Source organism: Vigna unguiculata, chromosome 7, assembly GCF_004118075.2.
Source record: "Vigna unguiculata cultivar IT97K-499-35 chromosome 7, ASM411807v1, whole genome shotgun sequence".
Lineage (NCBI taxonomy): Eukaryota > Viridiplantae > Streptophyta > Magnoliopsida > Fabales > Fabaceae > Vigna > Vigna unguiculata.
In genome coordinates, this window is record NC_040285.1 from 31,795,729 (window position 1) to 31,819,024 (window position 23,296).

General features: G+C 33.6%; 1 protein-coding gene across 3 annotated transcripts; it reads right to left on the reverse strand.

Annotated features, from left to right (window-relative positions):
- Positions 1–612: 612 nt before the first annotated feature.
- LOC114190058 (protein MOR1) lies at positions 613–19,520 on the reverse strand. Of its 3 annotated transcripts, none has more exons than XM_028078819.1 (54): positions 19,133–19,520; positions 18,852–18,957; positions 18,615–18,738; positions 17,371–17,450; positions 17,111–17,288; positions 16,947–17,011; positions 16,199–16,281; positions 16,000–16,085; positions 15,770–15,883; positions 14,993–15,112; positions 14,430–14,532; positions 13,798–13,934; positions 13,394–13,459; positions 13,182–13,299; positions 12,963–13,003; positions 12,531–12,602; positions 12,325–12,432; positions 12,114–12,219; positions 11,913–12,025; positions 11,716–11,803; positions 11,530–11,630; positions 10,705–10,812; positions 10,509–10,614; positions 10,362–10,441; positions 10,135–10,284; positions 9,938–10,013; positions 9,719–9,843; positions 9,514–9,624; positions 9,292–9,441; positions 9,111–9,185; positions 8,943–9,024; positions 8,758–8,867; positions 8,581–8,679; positions 8,411–8,485; positions 8,229–8,324; positions 8,036–8,137; positions 7,828–7,929; positions 7,471–7,653; positions 7,286–7,397; positions 6,939–7,015; positions 6,783–6,862; positions 5,354–5,413; positions 5,112–5,214; positions 4,811–4,933; positions 4,656–4,733; positions 4,409–4,567; positions 4,146–4,304; positions 3,372–3,469; positions 3,129–3,285; positions 2,931–3,047; positions 2,063–2,158; positions 1,873–1,944; positions 1,479–1,761; positions 613–1,391 (listed from the first exon to the last, which is right to left on the reverse strand). In XM_028078819.1, the coding sequence occupies exons 1-54, from the start codon at positions 19,290–19,292 to the stop codon at positions 1,117–1,119; spliced, it is 6,048 nt and encodes a 2,015-aa protein (XP_027934620.1). In that variant the 5' UTR covers positions 19,293–19,520; the 3' UTR covers positions 613–1,116. The 3 variants fall into 3 exon arrangements, with proteins under 3 accessions (XP_027934620.1, XP_027934618.1, XP_027934619.1); XM_028078818.1 differs by having other exon boundaries at positions 1,117–1,391; positions 5,112–5,238; XM_028078817.1 differs by having other exon boundaries at positions 5,112–5,238; positions 8,758–9,024.
- Between the last annotated feature and the right edge of the window lie 3,776 nt (positions 19,521–23,296).

Below are 23,296 nucleotides of genomic sequence, written 5' to 3' on the forward strand. Positions count from 1 at the left end.
GTAGTGGTTTGTGGATGCTTGTTCTCTTGCATTGCATGTTCGGTGAATCTCTTTTTCTGTTCCAGATAGAAATATACAATCTAAAATGTATAATTACAATCTCTTTTTGTGGATGTATGCATTTTAGATTGTTAAAGAAAAACCAAAGTTATATCAAAATGTTATGACCATGAAGAGTTTGGCTTTATTGGCAGCTATCATAACAATTTCTGTATACATAGATTCGTAAGAGACAAAGGTAGCTTCATCCAAAGTGAAGCCGAAGAGGACTTAAAATGAATTTAGAAGGTTCTCCAATCCCTTTTCATGTTCTCCAATCTAGGTTGTCAAATATTTTAGTACTTTCTTTACTTAGGCACCAATTCAATGATACATAATGTCTTCATAACAAATGGATTTAAGAATACTATTTTTTTCGAAGACAGGAAGAGTCAGAGTAATCAAGCTTTTAGATTTATTTTGAAAATATTTCAAAAATGACATTCAAATGCAAAATAATTGAGTTGTGCACATTTCATTAAATTTACTTTAAAATAAAACTGCAGCCTAATTTATTAAAAAAATATTCATTCACAACTATTAGACTCTTATTATCGAAGTACAGACTTTTGATGATTAGTAGACTTCAAAATAGTATATACTAAGTACGAAACAGCACAGCAACTTTCGCAAGCACAAACGAATAATGAACAAATTCAAGGACATTGAACGTGATGTCCTTCTATAATTCATTTTGCATAATTAAATTGAAACACCAGTGTCAAAATTTGCTGAAACAAGCTAATGCGATAACACCAAGCAAAGCTCAGCGTCAGTAAGGAATGATCTGTAAAATTGCATTAAATTGACGCAATCTACATTAACTCCTGTTAGAAAAACAAAGCTCCACTACCATATACAACGAGCAAGAGGGCAAAGCATGCATGAGGTGAAATAATTGCAAGGGCGGTAAATGAACGGCAACCAATCCTGCTATGCTCTGCAACGTCAATGTTCCGTAGTTTGAAGAGGATTATACATATTCATCTATACCGTATTGAAAATTATATGACGACACGCTGTACGCCACTGCATGAATGAAATCTGACATTAGTGAGATTTTTTTTCTCTTTACCATCAAAGAGGTTCAAGGGAACCACTTTTCAATCTTTCCATCCGCGCTTGAAGGCCAGACAGTGCTTTCTCATCCATAGGAAGTACCCCACCATGCAAAGTATTCTCGGTTCCGGCATGCTCTGCTGTATGAGGAATCTGACTAGGAGGAACTCCATGATTCAAGTTGTCATTTGCACTTGTTAAGTGTCTACCGACAGATTCTGTACTCCCAGCAGCAGCTGCTAATTGCATACTCTTCATCCTCTCTCTGATTGCATCCAACGTACCACTGGTTACTGCAGTTCATATGTAACTTCTCCTAGTCAACATCATTTCTTCAATGTAAAAATTGGCGCAAAACAACTAAAATTAGGTTAAAATACCTCCTGTCATAAATCTATCATTTCTTTGGTCACCTAATGTATAGTCAGAATTTAATGCTCTAGACGTAATGGCATTCACAGGCCTATTCTCCTCACTGTATGATGGGGGTAAATTAAAATTTGTTGGGTCAGGTTTCATATTTAATTTAGCATCACCCAATGGATTTGCATTTACAGGTGAGAGAGGTGCAAAATCAGGGGAAGATATGTTTAAAGATGCTGGTGGAGGAGTAGGCATAGGTAAACTCGAGGGAGTTCTTCCAGCTGCAGCATTCTTTTCCATCTGCCAAAATGTTAAATTCAATTGCCAATCGACAAATACCTCGAATTGGTCATAGAAATACAAAAACGCAAGCTCAATTAACATGTGGTAATACAAGTAAATAATCTCAACCTGAGCAAGACCATCTCTAATGTAAGTTCGAAAGGCCTCACTAGCATTTTGAAGCTGAGCAAATATGTCAACCTAAGATAAAGCACAAGAATCTTGATCAAATAAGCAAAAATCGTATAGGCTGAACATTCACTCTAAACCAGAAAAATAAATCGTTATTTCTGTTATCTTTACTACCCTTAATTCTTACCTTAGGGTACAATTGGGTAATCCGATATAGCTCATATAGACCAATCGTGCAAGTTTGCTTCTCTCCAATCTTCTTAAATATAGCAGCCAACTCTTGCTGCAATTTAATTTTGAAGACAAACGGAGTCAGCGGTGAAATATAGGCTTTTAAGTTAAGTTTCAGCAAAATAGGATATTGACACAAGAAAAAATAGAATAAATTAGAAACATTGAGATATATCGGTTATTGTCAGGATTGCGAATTAAATTTTAGGATTGTTAGAATTATTACCTATTGTATCATTAACCCTATGTGTAGGGTGTTGAGTGTGGGAAACTACCTACTGCCGTATCTACTGTTGCATGTAATCATGTCTAGTATCTTAGAGTAGTCTTTTCATATGTACTTGCTTCATTATAAATAGAAGAGGAGGAGAGTGGTACTGTAGTCCACTACTCATATATTTTAAAGTCTCAGTCTCAAGTAGGATAATACCTACAAGTTGAGAATCTTCTCTGCTGCCTCACCAACGGAATGTACGGCAAGTGGGAGGCAAGCAGACACATTCACAGAGATCATTCTCGCCTTATTACCCATTTTTTTTTAAAACACCTCACATTTCTTTTCTCCATGTCCTACTTATTAATGCATTGTACCATAATGTATTTGGGTTTTATGACTTATTAACAACTATGATTTTTCAATCTAAGTTCGTAGAATGTAGATAAAAGTTATTTTCTTTTTTATGCAAATGATGTACACATGAATGTAGCTTTGCATTCTAGATAAAATCTTCAATTCAAATAACAATTCTAGGTAGAATTTCAAGTTTACAACATCTGATGATGTTCTAGTACCCAAGATACCGAGAAATAAAGCATAACTATACCTTTAACTGGGCATCAGCAGAATGGGTCCCAGAGGCTGAATTATTGGTTGCTGAATCTCCCCAATGGTTTTGTCCCCCAGGTCCAGATGCAGTCAACATTCTCGCCGCTGCCAAAGTCTAAAAATAAAAGGTAGGAGAAATAGAGTATAAATGGGTCTACTTCAACAATAAATCACATTAATTTGTTATAGTTTATACCTCAAGATTAAGTTCAATGTATGCAAGGATGATGGGTTGAGGTTTTGCATCAATAGGAACCATTGAGAGATGACCCTTTATCGCTGCACCACGAAGCTTGACAAGTTCATGTAAAACAGTTTTTACCATTCGTAAGGGTTTGTCATCAGCACCAGCCCTGTACAAATTAAACATTAGAAAACAGAAATAATTCAAGAATTATTTTATAAGCAAAAAATAGCAACTTTACCAATCAATCAATACCTTCTTCTAATTTCTTCCATTCCCAAGTCTTGCAGGTACAAATGGATACTTTGAAGAATGCGATCGAGATCAACATCATATATAGTACTCTGAAGAACCTGCAGCACAAACAAAATACATGTTAATGATGTGATGACTAAAAAACTTTAATTAATAACTATTCGAGCCAAATTATATAAGTTTACAGTGCGTAATATAGAAGTCCAATAGATTGGTTAATGGGTTTGTTAATAATTGAATATCTAATAAGTATTAACTACATATTTGGGCCCATTATATAATCATCCAAAAACTAATACTGTTAATTCATCGATCAAATAAAATAGTATAACAATTATATGGTTGGGTAGAGGAATGAACTAGATTAAAAAAAAATCTTTGCCACCAAAACTGACATAGAATGGTGAATGGTAAAATTTAGGGTAAAAATTTCTTCACAAGTTTATCATATTAAAAAGCATAGTAGTCAATCTTAGATATGCTATCACCACAAATTGTGTAGTAGTCTCAATTAGAAACATAAGTAAAAGTTTAAAGTCAAAAGTAATCTAAATTCAAGACATTCATCATTGATTCATGCTACCTGTGGAAGTTTAAATGAAACAGGAAATATAATAACCTTATAGATAGACCCTAGAGCAAGTAACAAATTACTCGATCCAGAAACCTTGGCTAATAAGCTATATTACATTAGCCCAATTATATTTAGATGACCAAAATAGTTTGTTTTACGTTCATATCTTTTACCATTTTGCCGATGGCTGCACATGTTACCTTTGTAAGCTTGATAAGGCATTTTACAACTAGATCAGAAAACTTCTGATTTCTAGAAGCAAGTGGCTCATTTGATGCTGGTGAAGGCCACCTGGATGGATCTAACGGTCGCAAAAGATTGATTAAGACAACAAAGGAAGAAGTGCGGTCTGCATTATCCTGTATTGACAATAACTAGTTACTAAATAACCTGCACTATAATACATCAGCATAATATGCCTCACGTTGCAGTTCAACAGATGAGGGGAGATAAAGTTCCTAACCAGAATCTTAAGCATCAACACATTCAATGCTTTCAACAATTGACTTCCATCTTCCATATGAGGAACCCTGTCATCCAAGAGCCACAGAAGCAGCTCAGTAATGAGACTGTCAAGAGTGCTCTCATTTACAGCATGTGCTAATCTTTTATTCTGAAAAGTCTGTATTTCCCAAAACAAATTAGCAATCACAAATAGCTATATTAAAAGACATCAGATGATACAAATTCTAGCGCCAAAAAAAAAGTACCTGCATGAGAGTGTTAAGCACATATTTACAAGATCGTGACGAGGCCCCAGTCAAATTGAAGTCAAAGGTTCTTGCAACCTATTTAGAATAATAAAAAAATAATCAAAACACGAAAATCATTTCCCGAATGAGAGTAGTATAGAAAGTTAACTCGCCTTATTTGCAAGGCATGAAACTAATCTATCTGCGTCTTTCACAAGTTCATCCATAACAATGCCGTCTGGGTCATTAGAGACCTGACTTAACTCATGACAAATAACTTTCATTCCATCAACAGACTGCAACAAGAAAATCGAAAATCAGAGTTCAATCTTCAATTTCAAAAGAACAGAAAGCGAATGGGGGATCTCAAAAGATGTGGGTGTGTGTGTGAGTGTCTATATATATATATATATATATATATATATATAATATATGTATGCATGTATGTATAGCAAATTATTTAGTTTATTTCACCTGTTCAGGAGAACCAAAAGAAATTATATCAAGTGCTTCGTTCCAATCTGGGGGCCCATTAGCAACAGCAGAAGAACGGGAAATCAACTGTCTCTCTATGTTACTATCAGGTTGACCATAATTTTTTCTGACATCAACATGAGTGATATGGAATAATAAAATAGGGATAATTTGGGGCAGGGTTAATTTCCCCTTAATAAGGAACAGAAAATGAATGAATATCAGTAAAACCTTTACCCTACCTCAATATAGGACCAGCAAGAGATCTAGACATCTCTCCACTTTGCTCTGCAACATCAGACCTGGTAATGGAATCAATAACAGGAAATATTCACTGTCAAGTATTTAACTGTTTAATAATCCACGCAAAAGAAACTCTTCAGTCCAGGTCAGGAAATAGGTTAACTAATCCCACACTTGAGAATGAAAAATATGAGAAAGGATGCTTAAGACATAATTATCTCTCAGCTTATTCATGTTTGTGTATGTGTATACACACGTGAGTTCTTACATAAGACATATGAAGGGAAGAAATAAAAGTCTACAACTAGGGCTCAAGTTGAAAAAGAAGTACAACAAGAAACAGCCTTTAAGCTTTTCCAGAATTGATTAGAAGATAAGTTAATCTAGTTTAACACCCATATACACCCATCATGTTTCTCATAAAATAAGAGTTCATAATCTTGAAATTATCGCATTTAGAAATCACAAATAAATTATACTTCCACATAGCTCGTATAAGTTGCCTTGTTTCAATACCAACATGCCAACTTAAAACTCCCATCTACTAGAATTTTATTCGCTAATGAAAAGCTTTGAACCAACCAAACCATCCATGTATTCCAAAAATCTTCTTTCAAAAGCACTTTTAATCCTACACGTGGTGCAAAAGCACTATGGATATCTATAATAAAACAATTCAACATTTGAAGCCATAAAGCAAAAAAGAAAATTCAGAATAATAAAGTGCAGTAGATTAGTACTAAATAAGCTCAAACTAAATAAGTGTACAATATACATATATATATATATATATATATATATATATATATATATATATATATATATATATAATTTCTCATTAAAATGAAAACATTTTACAAAGGAGTTAACTTTTTCAAATTGAGTCAAGGTATATAACATGTGGGATCGATCAATGGGAGAAAAATTTACAGTTAAGTTCAAACACATTGACTTGAGAGTTTGTACAAAAGTTAAATTGTTTTGCTTAACTAGAACTGTAAAATCATGAAAGAGGTAACTCAAACAACCATGATAGGACCTATGCGAAAGTCATTGTGTAGTTACTATGTTCATTTATACTTCCTTGAAAGGAATTGTATCACGCATATCCATCATAACATTTTCAATATAAATAAGATATCTTTTCAATGATTTTATCAAAACAATTTATCAAATCCTAAAATCTCATCAGCCGTAATCAGAGATAGTGCACCTTCCCCCAAAATATTTATGCTACACCAAATAGGATTCCAGCCTCATTTAATAGATAAAATTAGCATAGATATCAACAGCAAGCCAATGACCACAAAAAGGAATTAAGTCATGTTTATATTTTCATTTCAAAATGATGATCAGGATCAAGAGATTATAGAAAAAATTAGAAGGAAAAAATGCATTGACAGAACAGATTGGAAAGAATGGACACACCCATTTTCCCTTACTGCACGTCTTAAAATGGCCCTTGCTTCCCCAGGCTTCCCTTCCTTCTTCTTTTCCATCTCCCGTACCTAGTAAAGTACACAACCGAAATTGTCAAGAACTCCGTATAACAAACGGAGACAAATGACTAAAGGATGTACTGACCTTCCACTTGAATCTATCCTCTAACATGCTGTGTTGAGTGTTTGAAAGAGTCCCAACAAATTCCCAGATGTCATTACCTGCATAGCAAAAATTGGAAAATAACTCCACAAGTTATAAGAGGTGAGAAGAAAAGAATAAAAATTCAGCATCTAAGTTGAGCGAGCCAAAAAGTGGTTCACTTCACACATAGAGAAGGATATGCTGCTCATGCAATTTATACACTAGTGGAAAAACCCACCCCAATCCAACAAAATACAACAGATGTGCTTTACATCACGAGGCAGAAGGCACAACATTTCCCAAGAACGTTGAAAAATAGAGAGATGGTCCTAAAGGATGTGGCATACCAAGAATCTTATAACAAGTAGCTAGTGTATTTAATGCTGCTTTCCTAGTTTCACCATCCCGTTCTGCTGTCAAACTAGCAACCTGTTGCAATAATTTTAGCTGCCCACCAACCTGTCCACATAATGTCAGTAGTATTCAAGGAAAACAGTGAGAGTAGAAAATAATAGAAAAATAGATACAATACCTCAGCAACATGATGATCAATAATAAATCCAACCAGATCAACACATTCAATTCGAGTTCGGTTATTCTTGGAGCGCAAACCCTCTGATATATAGGGTAAACATTTAGAAGCTGAATATATGGCAACAAATTGTTTGGTCAGCTCGCGCATTTTTTCTCGTACTTTCTCAATGTTATGCCCTAACTGCAACATTAAAATAAGAAATGAACGTCTACTTTGCCATCTGTAACACCAAAGTAAGCACACTAATATAACCTAGTACCTTATTTTAAAACAAAAGTTAGCTGAAATCAACTAAACCATTAGAAAGATTCATGGGAATAATAACACTCTACAAATATAGTTGCTAATATTAACCTTCTCTACAAGGCATGGAAGAAACATGGCCACTTCAGATTCTGTCAGAGTGTAACCCTCCTCCTTCAAGGTGTCAAGCAGCTCTGGAAGAAATTCCAGCACCTGAGCAATTAAATTGAATGAAGTTACAACTGACACCATACATCTGCAAACTAAAGGAAGAAAAGAAGGAAACTGGCATCACAACAAAAACAAAAATAATAGAAACCTTCAATAGACATGTTGTGTTTGATTTGCAGAACTGTAACACAAACCACCTCAGAAGAATGTCCAAAACTTCTATTACTTCCTTAGCAATGGAAGGAAGGGCCTGAAAAGTGCAATTGCAGTTTGTACAAGTTCCGGTAAATAAAAAACACTTCAAAAGCATGGAAGTTATTGAGAATGTTATAGAACAACACCTTCTGCAGCATTTGAAGTCCATCAACTTGCTTCTTAAAATCTGCACTTAAGAGTCTCCTATGTAAATCCTCTCGGAAATACTTCATCATATCATTCTGCAAATTACAGTCGCTTTTAATATAATTCATTAGTTATAGAAAGTTGGAGTTATGTATACTTGTTCCTCAATAAACAGTCCCACCTCGAGATCTTGAATTTGCTCAGGACGAGGGTCCTCAAACTTTAACCTTCGAACCACCATTCTCTCCCTATCTTCCTGCATGTATGACAATCGTGAAGATGACACTCCAGTCATGCATACTTTGAAGATCTCAAGTAAAGTTTTGTAAACCCAACCCCAAACAACATTACCTTATTTGAATCCTTGATATTTAACAAAGCTTGAGACTGTACCGCTATATCTTGAACAGATATTGGTTCAGATTTAGTGCCTTTTGTTGCCACAGCTCTCTGTTGAGATGATGAAACAAATAGTTAGAAAATCCAAACAGATCTAAGAGTACTTAATAAAAAGGAAAAAGAAACTACCGAAGATGCAGCTCTATTTCCATGTTTTGAAACACCATTAGCAGTTGATTTCCCCCCCTTCAATTTTGCTGGTGCACCCACTGAAACCGATTTGGCCACCGCAAATGACTCTAAAAACAAAAACTGTGTAAGTAAGATAAAAATAAGAACTTCACCATGATTAACAAAGAAGAATGAGAACATACCTTGAAAAGCTCCATATGGTTTCAACTTCTCAAGAACCAGAGTGAGTGCTGGTCCATGAATGTCTTTAAGTATCTTTTCAATCTGAAAAAACAAATTAAAGATGCTTGGGTATCACATCAATATTAAGGAAACAAGGGAAGAAAAAAGCAGTTTTTTAAAACAAATACCATTTCATGTCCACTAACTCTCAGTATCTCATTAATGCAAGCTTCTGCTGCCTTGCGAACATCAGAAGATTTATCCTAACAATAAGCCATCATAAATTTTGTTCAAAAGAATAGGGCAAATTAGAACTATTTGAGAAATGTTATAAACACAAAATCAGAAAGCTGAGTATCCAGACTGTACTGTCATTGCGGAAGAGGCAGGCTTCAGCAGTTGTGCAGCTTCAGCAAAATTACTTAACCCAGAAAGTTGCTTAGATACCCAATCAAACAGATCCTTACGCCCATCCGCACCAATTTTAGAGTCCACCAAAGCAATTGCAATATAAGGAACCTAAAGTAAAAACCATACTCAGGACATTGATACTACGGACACAGAACAACAGAACATAGGCTAAGGACAGACCATTTTATCAAGATGAACAGCAGCCAGCCAAGAATCTAAAGCATTCAGTACACATTCTCTCATGTGCTTCTTGTTGTCACCAAGACATTTCAATATATCAGACAGAATACCCTGGATAAACCGTTGCAATTAAGTCAATATAGCAAACAGCAAAAGAAAAATACCAACTGGAAAAAAATATGAAAGCATAACAGAATCCTCTTACCTTGCTTGCCTTCTCTACAGCTTGCCCCATTGCAGATGCAACATTGCCAATTGTTGTCAAAGTAGCCATGACGATGTTTTTGTTGCTATCAACGAGTCGTCCCCTAAGAGCTCCAAACAATTCACCTGGTAAAGAAACAGTTCAGAACAAATAAAAGGACTGGCAAAGTCGAAAATATAGCGAACATCTTATTTAATAGGGTAAGGGTCGGTGAAATACCAGTTCCAGTAGCTTGAATGCGCTTATTAGCCTCTTCCAATATTTTGTTTACAGCATCAACAGACTCCATACGAACCTATAGTAAGTAAAAATACACAGAAAAATTAGAAGCAATAGTGCAACATTTAATAACTGAAATCCCAATACAACAATAAATACAAAATTAAAAGCAAATTGCAAGCTCTTATCAAACAAACCTTCCAATCAGAGCTTTCCAAGCTCTTCAGAAGAGTTTGAGTGATCTTTCCACTGATGTCTTCACGAGGCAAGCCATCAAGTCCACCAGCAGCAACAGTTGAAGAGGAATCCGAAGTCCTGACAGTTCTCTTGGCAACTACAGATGCTCCCTGAAGCAGTCGAAATTATATGACACTACTAGGAAAACCAAGACACAACACAACTAACCTCACCAAACACAACATACCTCAAAAGGATTCTTCTCATATTCCGTATCAAGTGCACTAAGCAGTGCAGGCTTTACATCAGTAAGAAACCCTTTAATGTCTGCAAGAAGAAAAAGCTTAGAGCCTTGAAAACATAATTGAGAAGAAAATATGAAACACAAAGTTACCTGGACCAACAAATCTATGCAGAACACCCAAGAGCTTAATTGATGCATTTCTAGTAGCAGCATTACTTGACTGCAGCCCAGTGTCTTTAAGAAAATCAATTAAATCCTGCATAGTAAGATTTGCATTAATAAGTTATAAACTTTAAACAAAACATTCCACACTAAAAAATACAAAAATAAAACATCTATAGTGCACCTTAAGCTTAATATGAGAGACACCAAAATCCTCGACAGCAGAAACCATCCACAAAATTCCCTCACTGAGAACCTTAGGATTCTTATGTTCCTTCATGATCTTGTAAAGCTACAATTGAAAAAATCACATTTTTCCAAACATCATTTGTTTTAATACGCAAGATAAACAAAATCACTAATATGCATCCAAAAGGGAACAAACTGAAATTCAATTGAATCCAGATACGGACATTAACTTAATAACAGGAATTAATTACAAAAATTAAACAGCAACACTAAGACTGGTCTACTGCAGGCTAATTGCTGGTATTTAACTAGTATTACAGTCACAAACTTACAATATTTTAAAACTATGCACAACCATCATTTTTAACTCTTAAATTTTGTCTTCTTTCTAAAAAAAATTATATTATTTAAGATTACTTAGAAATTATGAGATTCAACTATAAAATATATAACTTAACTTGATTAACTAAATAGTACAAAATTTGGTAAAGGAAAAAAATATACATGTGATATCATTTTACTAAGCCAGTCATCTTTCACAAAAACACGCTTAAGTGACTAAATTCACCTCATGTTTATACAGTTAACACTAGTCACAGACAACAGTGCAAACAATGACAGTCAACAGTGAAAAGGCAGTTCAATTCTTTAAAGCAGTGATAACACAAAAGGAGTTGCTAATAGAACATAATTTTATTTACCATATTAAAAACAAACCACACTTATGCCCTAACAACTCATGTTTAAAGGGTTTACAGGCTAGGAGAACACTTATGCCTAACAACTAAAATATATGCTTATCAAGGGCAACCATGCTTACTCTTTCAAAAATGAATCCTGGACCAACAGCTTCACACAAAGTACTCAGGCATTTCATAGCATGTGCACGTGTCTTAATATCTGCCACACGTTCACTTAGTCCTAAAATTGAAAAACAAGTCGCAAATTAGAACAGTCATTCCTAAAGTAAACACAGTTTATTAACCGTAATAGCTAAACTACCCACCTGAAAGACAAAGTACTGCACATTTCTTTGGAAATTTAGCTGCAGTTGAACCTATATGATTGACCACTTCAATAACCTGCTGCTGAACCTGCACAAGAAAACACAAGCTTAGGGCCCTCTTAAAATCTCCTCCCTATGTTTCACAACAAACCATCAAGAGTAGAACATTTTAAATTCCAAAGAAAGTATTTTGGAACCTGAACATTTTTCTCGCCCCATCCAGGTAAAGTGCAGAGTAAATGAATCAAAATTTCTACTGATTGGTTGAGGTCCTGTAAGCCTTCTACCTGCTGTTTCAGTGAAGAAATGGCTGCAAAAATCTAACTTCAGCGACCTTATTTTATCAAGCACTTCATAAAGGCAACAGCATACAATTACAAGGAAAACAGACTGCCAACCTTCTAGACGCTCTTTCCAAACAGCACTTTTCAATAGAGCAATAGTATCTGACTGTATAAGAGAACCTATTCGACTTTCAATCTCCTCAAGACTCATCTCAGTAGGCTGCATAATGTTAGACACACATATTAAATAAATATAATTAGTTATCAAAGAAACAGAAAGAATGTTCAGATCAAAGAGAAAGATAACAGACAGACATCAATTTACCTCAACATCCTCAGGTTGTTCAATTGATTTTGAAGCCTTCACCTGTGCAACTCCATCAGTTTTTTTGTTTGTGCCAGACTTTACAGCCGCTCCTTTCTTAGGGACAGCCTAGAATGTGCAAAATATTTAACAAATCAACTCGCATTCATCAGAAATACAATAATAATATCATCAAATATTAAATAAATAGCAAGATACAATCTTACAGCTGACTGAACAGGCCTCTTTCCACTAAGCATGCTGGCTGCTGACCTTTTGACAAATGCACTTTCAGAGGTCTGTAAGCAAATCAAGTGACATATAAATGTTCGTCCTCCAATATATACATTCAACTTTAAAATTAAATCATTCACAAGTTTGTATTTAACATGGTTCTCAAATTCCTGTCCAAAACCTATTTTATCAACTTAGCATTCATATTCCATGTGATATTTAAGGTAAAAACTGGAATTACATTTTTTCAATGGTTGTCAAAGCCTATGGGAGGGAGATGGATTGATCCATTAAAGGGAAACTGGGCAGGGAAAACTTCCAAACTACATATAATCCAACTAAATCTTGGAGCAGCTCATGAATGAAATGAAATTGAATCAATATTTCTTGAGTTAAAAACAAAATAAAAGAAAAAGGAAACCCACCTCCGCAGAAGATGCACTTGCTCGGGTATTATGCACAGAAGCTGGAATGTCATTACCAAGTGTCAGCATAAAAAAACGTATGTACACATTAAACATCAACAAAAACACAAATTAGAGAATGACTCAAATTAGGAAAGCCCTAGTCTTTAAAAAGCCCAAAACTTGCATTTTCTCTTCACATCTAAATTTTATTTTTCTAGAATAAATAAAATTACAAACCTGCAGAAGAACCACCAGGCACAGCATCCTCAGAACCTGAAATCATTTCCGAAAGCTTCTTTCTTCTAACATCATCAAGTTTCTCCAACGACCTCTCCAAAGGTCTCATGCCAACAGACTATTTAACAGAGTGAAGGAAATATCGTTCAGAACCTGAGCAGCAAAAGCATATTCTAAAGCACAGAAAAAGATGTAGTTGAAACGAGTTTTACCTTAGCTATTGCAGCCAATGCTGAAAAGGCAGCATCCCTGACTTCAGGAGTGCCATCATTTAGGCACTGAAATATCCAAATTTTAGCATTTTCAAAAAATATACAAATATAAGACATACATTTACAGTGTATTTTTCACAGACAATTGAAATAAATTGTATTCTAGAATAGACAGCAGCTCAGAACTTGAGAATTAAACACCAGCCAAAAAATCACAACTTTAGTCAAGAAGTTTATTAAATCATGTTTTGAGTGATCCTAAACCAAGGAAAGAAGGGGATCAAATTGATATTTAAATAAAAATATCTAAAACTGCTGAGCCGAAGTCTCTAAAATCACTTTAAAATCCACCACGAAACAAAGCAAGCACACTAAATAAAATTAAACGATAAGAGCAAACTGACCTCCATACAGATTGGAACATAATCCTTGTGCACCTTTGTAATAACACCCTTGTTACTTGTCTCAATACAAAATGTCACCCACGTCAAGGATAAGGATCGCACAAGAGGGACTTTGTTTTTTGTGGCTGTCTTAACATCTGCAACAGATTACACATAATACATTCAAGAAGAAGCAAACATAAAACACTAATGACAAGATTATTTAAGGTCAACATACAGAAATACAAAAAATAACTTACTACAAACTACATACACAAAATACCAATCTAAATCATGGAGTATTTAATACAAGTAGTTAAAAAAGCAATATGAATCTACAGCTAAATAAATAACAACAGGAAAATATTGAATGTGTTTTACATCAAGTCTTGCAGAGGATACGGAATCTAAGAGGAAAATAACACCACAAATCCTTTGTTCTGACATCTGTGGTTAGTGATGCAAGATAGATATTATAATCTTCAGTTTGCGAACTAATAAACTTCACCAGGAAAAGCACCAAACAGTGTAGCGTAAGGCCACAGGAGTTGGGAGTATGTACAAAAAAGAATGCTAGAGATGAGATTCTTTAAAACTAGTAACTAAATTATTTAACCTATAGTCGAATAAAAAATCAAGGATGTGAAACATGCCTTCAATGATATCTATGAGGCTGATGCATCCAGCTTTCTGCATCGCTTGAAGAGTCTGTATCAAAGCCTCAGCCAAAGCAGGTTTTTTTTCCTTCAACTTTTCCTGATCATCACAAAGAAACATAATAAACAAGCAATATTTGAAGAGTACATTATTAATATGTGTATAAATACAATTCACTATTTACTTTAACAAGAATTTCCTTGCAAACTAGAAGCACAGTTCTGATGTTAACACCTCTAACAGCATTCAAAACAGAAGATAATCAACCTTCTCCTAACCAAAATCAATGACTTCTTCAAAAGACACAGCAGTAACAGAAATGTAAGGTGATGAGCAGTTCAGAATGAGAAAGATCACACTCTCAAAACCCTTTCTGCAGATAAACCAATTTAAAGAAAACAGATAATGACTTTATAGCATTTAAATGGAATGAATACAGATTAACTACTGCTGCTACATGTAACAAATAACCAATGAAGAATACAAAGAAAATAGACCGCAAAGTAAAAAGCATTCAATTGTTAACCCCTCGTACATTTGGCTGTAGGATAGTACTTACAAGCAAAACAGGCAATAAAAAGCGAGAACTGGCAGAAAAATGAGTTCTTAATCCACGAGCAAGATTGCCAATAGCCTGAACAGCTTCAACTGCAACGGCGATATTCACATCTGTAATAAGCTGCAAGCAAAAACGACCAGTTAAACTTTTGGCACCCAAAAATACATCAGTGACAAAGAAAATACATTAAAAAAAACAATATCAAGTCAACTATGTCCCTGGTCACAAAAATGGCCATGATTCACATAAACAATTAAACGTCAGAGTAAGAAAACTACAAAATGCACCATTACCAACTTCACAAATATAAAGCAACCTTTGTCCTTTACCATATAGTCATATCATAGTCATATGATACAATACAAACAGGCAAATGCCTCTCTGAGCACAAAAATGTTTAAAAATATTGCACCTTACATTTACATAAGCAACTCCTAACCTCCACAAAACCTGGAAGAAATTGCCCAGCAATAAACAGAAAGAAGTTTGAAAGAGTGCACAAAATAATAGAAGTGGTATCTCTTCAGTAGACGAACTTTAACTGAAAATTATGCCCCAACACTTTTAAATTTGTGTCAGTGGCAAAACTAAAATCAAGACCCAATCATTTTAACTTCTCTAAGTCAACTATTCATCAACACATGAGATATCCCAAGTCTCTAGGAAACAAACAAATATTTGAGTGAAAACATATTATAGATCCAAACAATGTCAAAGCTTTTGTACTGAAAAGGCCACGGGCATCATTTCTATAACACACAAACATGTACAAGATACCTTCTTTAAGGTCCGACAAACTTCAGAGAAATCACCAGGAGAAATTCTTTTAGTTGATGCAAGCTTTGTTAGCTCAGCAACAGCTTCCTTCCTTTCAGACCATTTGGTGGCTTTCTGAATATTAGTGAGACAAAAGTAAACAGCAAAGTTAGGCAGATTCAAAGCATGTAACAAAAGTAAAGGTACAGTAGTTACTGAGCACAATCTAAGACAAAGTGCAGATAACTGACCACTCCATCCCAAAATCCTGACTTCTCCAAAGGAGTCAATATATCAACCGGATCAACAAGTTCATATTCATCAATTTCTTGAGGAGCTGATTATGAAAGCATTTGACAACCAAAAAAAGGCATAAATCAGTATTACCGGGGAAAGACAACAATGTCTAAAAAAAAGAAAAACATACCCCAGATACAAAATTTTGCATACCATCATTCCCAGAATCTTCAGTGGGGCCAGGACCGACAACCTCGGACACAGCTTCTTGTTCGGGTTCCTTGTCTTGCTCAGATCTAAAAACAATGACGGAATATTTGATTAGGATGACATTAAGACGGTTAAGCCAATAAATGTTTCGCATCAACATATTCAACTAAAAAACATCGACACCAGTAGTATAACCAAAAATGTTGTGTTTGATGAAAGTTGGTCATACACCAGTGGTTAATGTCATCTGTTGCTGGTAAAATCTTATGAAGTAAAGGAACTACGACCTAGAAATATATCACATATTTGACTTCAAAATTTCTTGCTTGAAAATTACCAAAATGCTCCAACAAAAATGCTTTGTAGAACTAAAAAATGCTCCATACTTTTTGGTGGTACTAAATTTATGTAAGATGCCCTCTGAATTTAAGTTTCGATTATTCACTCTCCAACACATCACTTGTCACACTCAAATAGAAAAAATAACTAGTTCAGATTTAGAAACTGTTTCAAGGTTCTGATGAAACATCAGAAAAATGGGAACTTGGAGGAATCTAACACCTGAATAAAGCAATACCTAGTAATAAAACTTCCAAAAGCAACTTAAAACAACACACAAATACACAAGTCCATAACAAGGAAAAAAACAATTACAAAATAAAATGAAGTAAAAAGAATATGTGCATAAGTCATGTATCTCCCGGTAAGTATGAAGAAATTTAAAGCAAAAAGAATTAAAATCAAACATCACCTTATTTTACGGGTTGGCTTTGCTGTTCCGGTAACATTTACAAGTTCTGCTTCTAGCTCTTTTTTCTACAGGAATGGGAAAAAGGTAGTGTATGATTTTTTTATGGAGGAGAAAATAATAAAAAAAAAAAAAACTGCAAAATATAGAAAACCATTCTAACTTACCATTGTGTCCCTCATTTTCTCAAACAAAATTGACTTTACACTATCTTTACCAATCCAACGGCAAAGCTCGAGGGTCAACCCTTTAGAGGATGCACGAACATTTTGATCTTGATGATCAAAGAGTTCTGGAAGCATCTTCAAAATTCTTTTTGGAGGCACAATTTTTGCTCCAAATTCACTAACAACATAGAAAATAATTAATTCTATAAAATCTGTAAAAGAAAACCCCTATAATAAATTTTGCAACAAAGATCCCAAACCTTAAAGCTTGAAACATAACATCTATTGCAGGTACCACTGCTTTAGCAACTTTGTTTTTGATTGCTTTCTCCATCGCATCCTAAAATTACCAAAAGCCTTCAGATATTATTGGAAAGGAATAATATGACAAGTAGACCTATTATTAATGTGTAAACCCCAAAGAATTCACCACATTGGAATTAAAACAAATGTTAAAATGTATCTTTGGAGCCATAGAACATAATTAAATTACAAAAGGTTTTCCTACTACTAATAATTTTCACTTTTTTAACGTACCATACCTTAAATTTATTTTTATATAAGTTAAAATTTCAATAGATCCTAATAATTGGAGGGGCATATGTAACGTAGTGTACGCTGAAATTACTAACAGCTAAGAGGAAGAAATGATTAGTAGATGCAATGTTATTGACTGGTCAAATCCAAACAGAATTCACCATGTAAAACATTTTCAGAATTAGTGACAAAGAAATTGGAAAACAAAGCTAAATGAAATTAAAAAATAGTTTGAAGGATAAAACCATGAAAATATAAAAGAAAATGGACCCCTAAATAACATTTTTTTTTCAAAAGGATTTTTTCAATTATTAGTTGATGATATTTTTTCCATTCACCAAAAAACCCTTAATAAAAGTAAAAATAACACTAACCAGTAAAAGTCAAAATATTACTTCATAAGACATGATGACATTCAGAAAACCGTATTTTGCGAATGTAAACCATTCATTCAATCAACACTAAAGGAAAACATCAAGAATACAATTTCAATAAGGAGACTCTAACTATAAAGCCCTGGTATCGGTTACTGTTAAAACAGCACCAAAAAACAACCAATTACTGAGAGATAGAGGGAGAAAGTTGTTTAGGTCAACACATAAAGTTTGGTCTCTTCATCACCAAACAAACTGAGAGGCAATATTGTACCCATTAACTTCAAACATTGTCCGCTCATGAAAAATATAACTGACAGAAAGCAAGCAAGATAAAATTCAGCATTCAAAAAACCTGGAAAAAGCATAAAAAAATAGGCACTGCGATTAGGACTTCGTGAAGACTCTTTTCATGTCCACAATCATTGCCAACACAAGTTTAAATTAATGATGACATAAACAGAACACACGTCACTACTGAAACAAAAATGTATGACCAATCTCAACTCGGCTTGACACAAAAGAAAAACCCATCCCTCACAAACAAAAAAGGAGAAGGCAGTTTAATAGCAAAGAAGCTAAATAAATGGTACCAGAAACGCATCCACGGCCTCCAATTCCACCCATAACATAAACACTGCCTGAGCCTTCTCCACCGTCTTTGGCCTCCCCGTCAGACATTTAGCCACAACCGCATCGCAGACCTCCTTCCCGTACCTACTCCGAAATTCAAATTCAAATTTAAATGTAAATAGGAACGATAACTTCTTTTAAACTAAAACATGCAAACAAATTACAAATCCAAAAACCAAAAGCAACGAAATCCTCACCTGCCGGCGTCGGCATCCGCAGCTCTCAAGTACGCAATCAACGCATCCAGCGCCTTCTCCTGTACCGGCGCATTTGAATCCGCCACTGTCTTCTTGAAAAAATGTCCTGACAAATTCAAAAAGAAAAACAAGGAAATAAACCACGCATCAAGATCCAAACGAGAATGCACCTTAGCAAATAACAACTCGGCAGAGAACCGCATCCAGATCCACCATAGGGAGATCGAGAAACGAATCCGAAAACTTAAAAACCCTATCTGAAGAGAAAAAAAAACACTTACCGAATTCGCGGATGCGAGAGTCTTTAGGATCGGTGATGGAGTCGCAGAGCGACGCCAAATCGATGTTCGCCTCGTTGCGCACCTTCCAATTCTTGTGGAAGAGGCGATCCTCCCACGGCAATTTCTTCGCCTCCTTCAACAACTTCTCTTCCTCCGACATTGTTGCTTCTCTCCTATCAAACTACAATACGCACGTCTCAAACCTATCGATCTCCGCCGAATCCTATAGAGAAGAAAGAATAGAGTGTGTGATTGTTTATGTGTGTTTTCGGTGGTATTTTGGATTCTGGAGAATGCCGGCGAGAGGGAAGGGGGAAATGTAGAAGAAACGGTGAATGAGCGTGCAAAGGCTTTTTTGTATATTTGCTTCAAAAACACAACAGAGAGAGAAAGAGGGGTTTTTGTTTTGGATTTTTTTTCTTATTTATATATTTATTTATTTGATTTTCCTTGGGCACTTGGGACTGGGATGGTGGTATATTGGTATTTACGTTTTTCCTTGCCCACATTCCTTTCGTGCGCGCGTGGACACAACGCCAATTTTGAATTGAGATCTCCCTCACAAGTCACACATCAGCATCACACAAGGAGAGTTTGTTTTTAGTTGTTCTGCATTAGTAAATTTTTGGCAGTTATATCTTATCACCATCCTCTTTCATATTTTCATTCCGTTCTCTATAATTAATCATTAAAAAGAGTTTTATTTTCTTTATTTTCTCAAATCAACAGTCAAATATAATATTTTAATATATCAATTTATATATATATATATATATATAAGATTAATTATTTATAACCTATTGGTTTTTGCAACGGTTTCTAGTATACATTTTTTTTCACCTTTCCTGTGATAAAAGGTCAGATAAGAGCTTAAAAGTGTTTCAATTAATTAAAATATTTTATAATTATTTATTATACATATTTTATTATAATTTTATTTTTATGTTTTGATAATTAATTGTTATAATAATAAAACTAAAACAATATTTCGTTATACTTTTATTTTTATTACCGTAGAAAGATCTCAAGATAAATACATGTAAACCAATTTGAATAATTTTTTCATTAACAAAAAATTACAATGACAACTACCCTGCATTTTTTAAATGACAAAATTATAAATCAATTATTTGTAATATACACTAAACATAGAATTATCCAACAATGTTACATAAATACAATCTCCCTACATAAAAATGATAGTGATCAAGACATTATGCATACCATCTATTATCAATTTTAACTATTTTTCCTTAATTGAAATATAACTACTCTATGTTAAACATTTGATAAATCCTAAATTAGTATAGAAAATTCAAAACACACGTAAAAGATCACAAATATTATTATAATCACATACAAAGATTTATTATTTCTCATATACAACTTAGACATCCAAATTCCTCACATGCCAACAACCTAACTTTGTCTTTGGATAAAAAAAATTCACAATTTTAAAAATATTTAAATTCATTGAATTTGAATTTATCTTATTTTAAATTGCTTTATTTTTTAAATGTATTTTGAGATAATAAAAAAAATCAAATTTAATTACTTTTAACTTTCTTGTCTAGATAATATTTAAATTATCACCAAATTCAAAAAAAATATTAAATAATTATTAACAAATTTAAAGATATCAGTATTAATTGTCTTTTATTATTTTCTAGCAAACTCAACAATAAAAAGCACTTTTTTATTGTCTAACCAATATCTTCCAAAAAGGGTAAATAGTAATTTTCTCTAAACAAAATTCGATGAGAAGAATATTATTTTTACTATTTGCCAGCACCATTAAGACGTTATCATATTTTGAAAGAGGTGAAGAATTAAATCACAACTTTAAAAAAATAGAGAAATTGTTATTTTTGTTAAATAAATTAAAATAATAAATACAATATTTATAATGTTTTAACTTAATTAATAAAATTTTTGTCTCGACCTATAACAAAATATTTTTAATTTTTAATTTTATTAAATAAATACGGTCACACTTGTTTATTTCACATAGGTTTTATTTATGTTTATAACGTTTTGAAATTCTGAGGTTTGGACTGTGTTTGAAAAGCGAAGGGGAAAAGAATCGTCGTGAAAGAAAACAAAACATCACAGTTTGAATTTTTTATATAATTTGTATTGTCTGGCCTTTAAAAGTTACGAAAGGGAAATAAAATTTATAGCATATAGAGAGATAGACATAAATAGTACAAAGAAATAAAAAATATAATCAGTGTGCTTTTTAATTAAACTATATTATTTTGGTAATTAATTATTGTTATAACACAGTCCCATAAAAATGTTACAAATATAAATATTTAAATTTAAATAAATCTTGGGAAAGTTCATACGAAAAAATGTGTCGAGTTGAAAAAAAAATTGTTCAAAAGTAATCGCAGGTAACAAACTTTTAAATATGACCAAATATGAGGACACACGAATAATAAATTAATTATGAACCTCTTTTGAAAAACATTTTTTTTAATTCTTGTCGGTGTCATACCTAGTTTATTGTCTACACAAAAACATAAAAAATTCTATTTTTTTATTTATATTTTATAATATCAATTTTATTTTTAATTATTTTATAAATAATTTATTTTTAACTGTTATTTAAATAAAATTGTCCTAAATTATTATTTTAAAAACTTTGTTTGTACTATTTTTTGATTTTATATTTAATATCTATTTTTAAAATTAATTATATATTTATTATTGATCTTTATTTAAATTTTTTGAAAATTAAAAAATATGAATGTTCGCTAGTAGGAGTAAAATGTGTAATGATCCAAATTTTTATCGTTACATAATTGATAATCTCTATATATAACACCTACTATTCAATAGACTAGCAGTAGTATCTTGATTAAATACGGTAATGATCAAATTATAATAAAAAAATGTCATCAAATGGGTTAATTAAACACACAATTCTAAATAGATATATAATTATTACATGTGCAATATTCAAAACACAAGACATTTTAAAATAGTTTTTCAAAAAAAAAAAACAACGAAAAAACAATAACACAGTGCATTTATGTCCATATATACACACATTCGATTATGCTATTTTCTTGTTTCTGCATTATCCTTTGTTGTCATGAAACACATTGTCATTGTAGTGAGATGCCGAAATCACGAATTCACAACAAAATACATATGATAGCTATTATATATAAAGGCTTAAATAGTCATTTGATCCTAGTTTTGAACGATTTTTTCACTTTGATCCTACTTTTGAAAAAGTTTTCAGTTTGGTTCTACCTTTCGTAATTTGTTTTCAATGAACTCCTTCTCGTGAATTTCGTCTAAATCGTTAACGGAACAGTGCTAGCGTGGTGATTTTGTGTGACGTGGATACTGTTCAGTGACATGTCCGTTTGCACTGTCATAGCCCAGATTTTAAGTTGAAATTTAGGGTTTGTGTTCATTGTGGTTTAGGGTTCCATTAAAGTTCAGCTGAAAACGAATGTTCCGTGGGGCATCTTCATCTTCTTGCAATAGTTGGGTTCACCGAACTTGCAATTCCTGCCATGGTGGTTTTAGGGTTTCAGACTCACCCCCAATTTGCGATTGCGAAGACATTGCAGTGGTGCACACAGCTAGAACTACAAAGAACTTGGGTAAATAATTTTGGGGTTGTGCGAACTTTAAGGTTTGTTTCCCAGTGTTCGGCTTTGGGTGTTTCTTTCACTTCCAGTGTTTTACTTTCATCTTCATGGTTTTTTTGTGTTGCAGAGATGTGGTGAAGATGTGTTGGGATGCATAAACAAAACCCTAATCATTAACACTAAACCCAATCAATACTGAGCAAAAATAAAATCCTAAAGCAGGACATACCTCCGCGATGAAAACGTTTTTTCCCTCCGCAACGATTGTACAAAGATGACTGGCGAAATTGGATGCCAGAAATTGATCTCAAAGGCAAAATTCCAGAATTTCAAAGCGCGACGACAAAATCCTCAATTCGACCCCAAATCCCCAATTCGACATAAACAACCCTAAACCCAATTTAATCCAACTTAAACCCTAAAATGAATCTGCAATTTCAATTAAATGGTCAGCACAGTGCAAACGGACACGTCACTGAACAGTATCCACGTCACACAAAATCACCACGCTGACACTGTTCCGTTAACGATTTAGACGGAGTTAACGAAAAAG

Coding starts and splice junctions, on each gene's coding strand:
- LOC114190058 (XM_028078817.1), bottom strand. CDS start 19,292: ATGTCGGAGGAAGAGAAGTTGTTGAAGGAGGCGAAGAAATTGCCGTGG. Junction 16,282..16,946: donor AAGCCAACCCGTAAAATAAG/GTGATGTTTGAT, acceptor CATTGTTTTTAG/ATCTGAGCAAGACAAGGAAC. Junction 10,615..10,704: donor TCTCTCATATTAAGCTTAAG/GTGCACTATAGA, acceptor CTTACTATGCAG/GATTTAATTGATTTTCTTAA.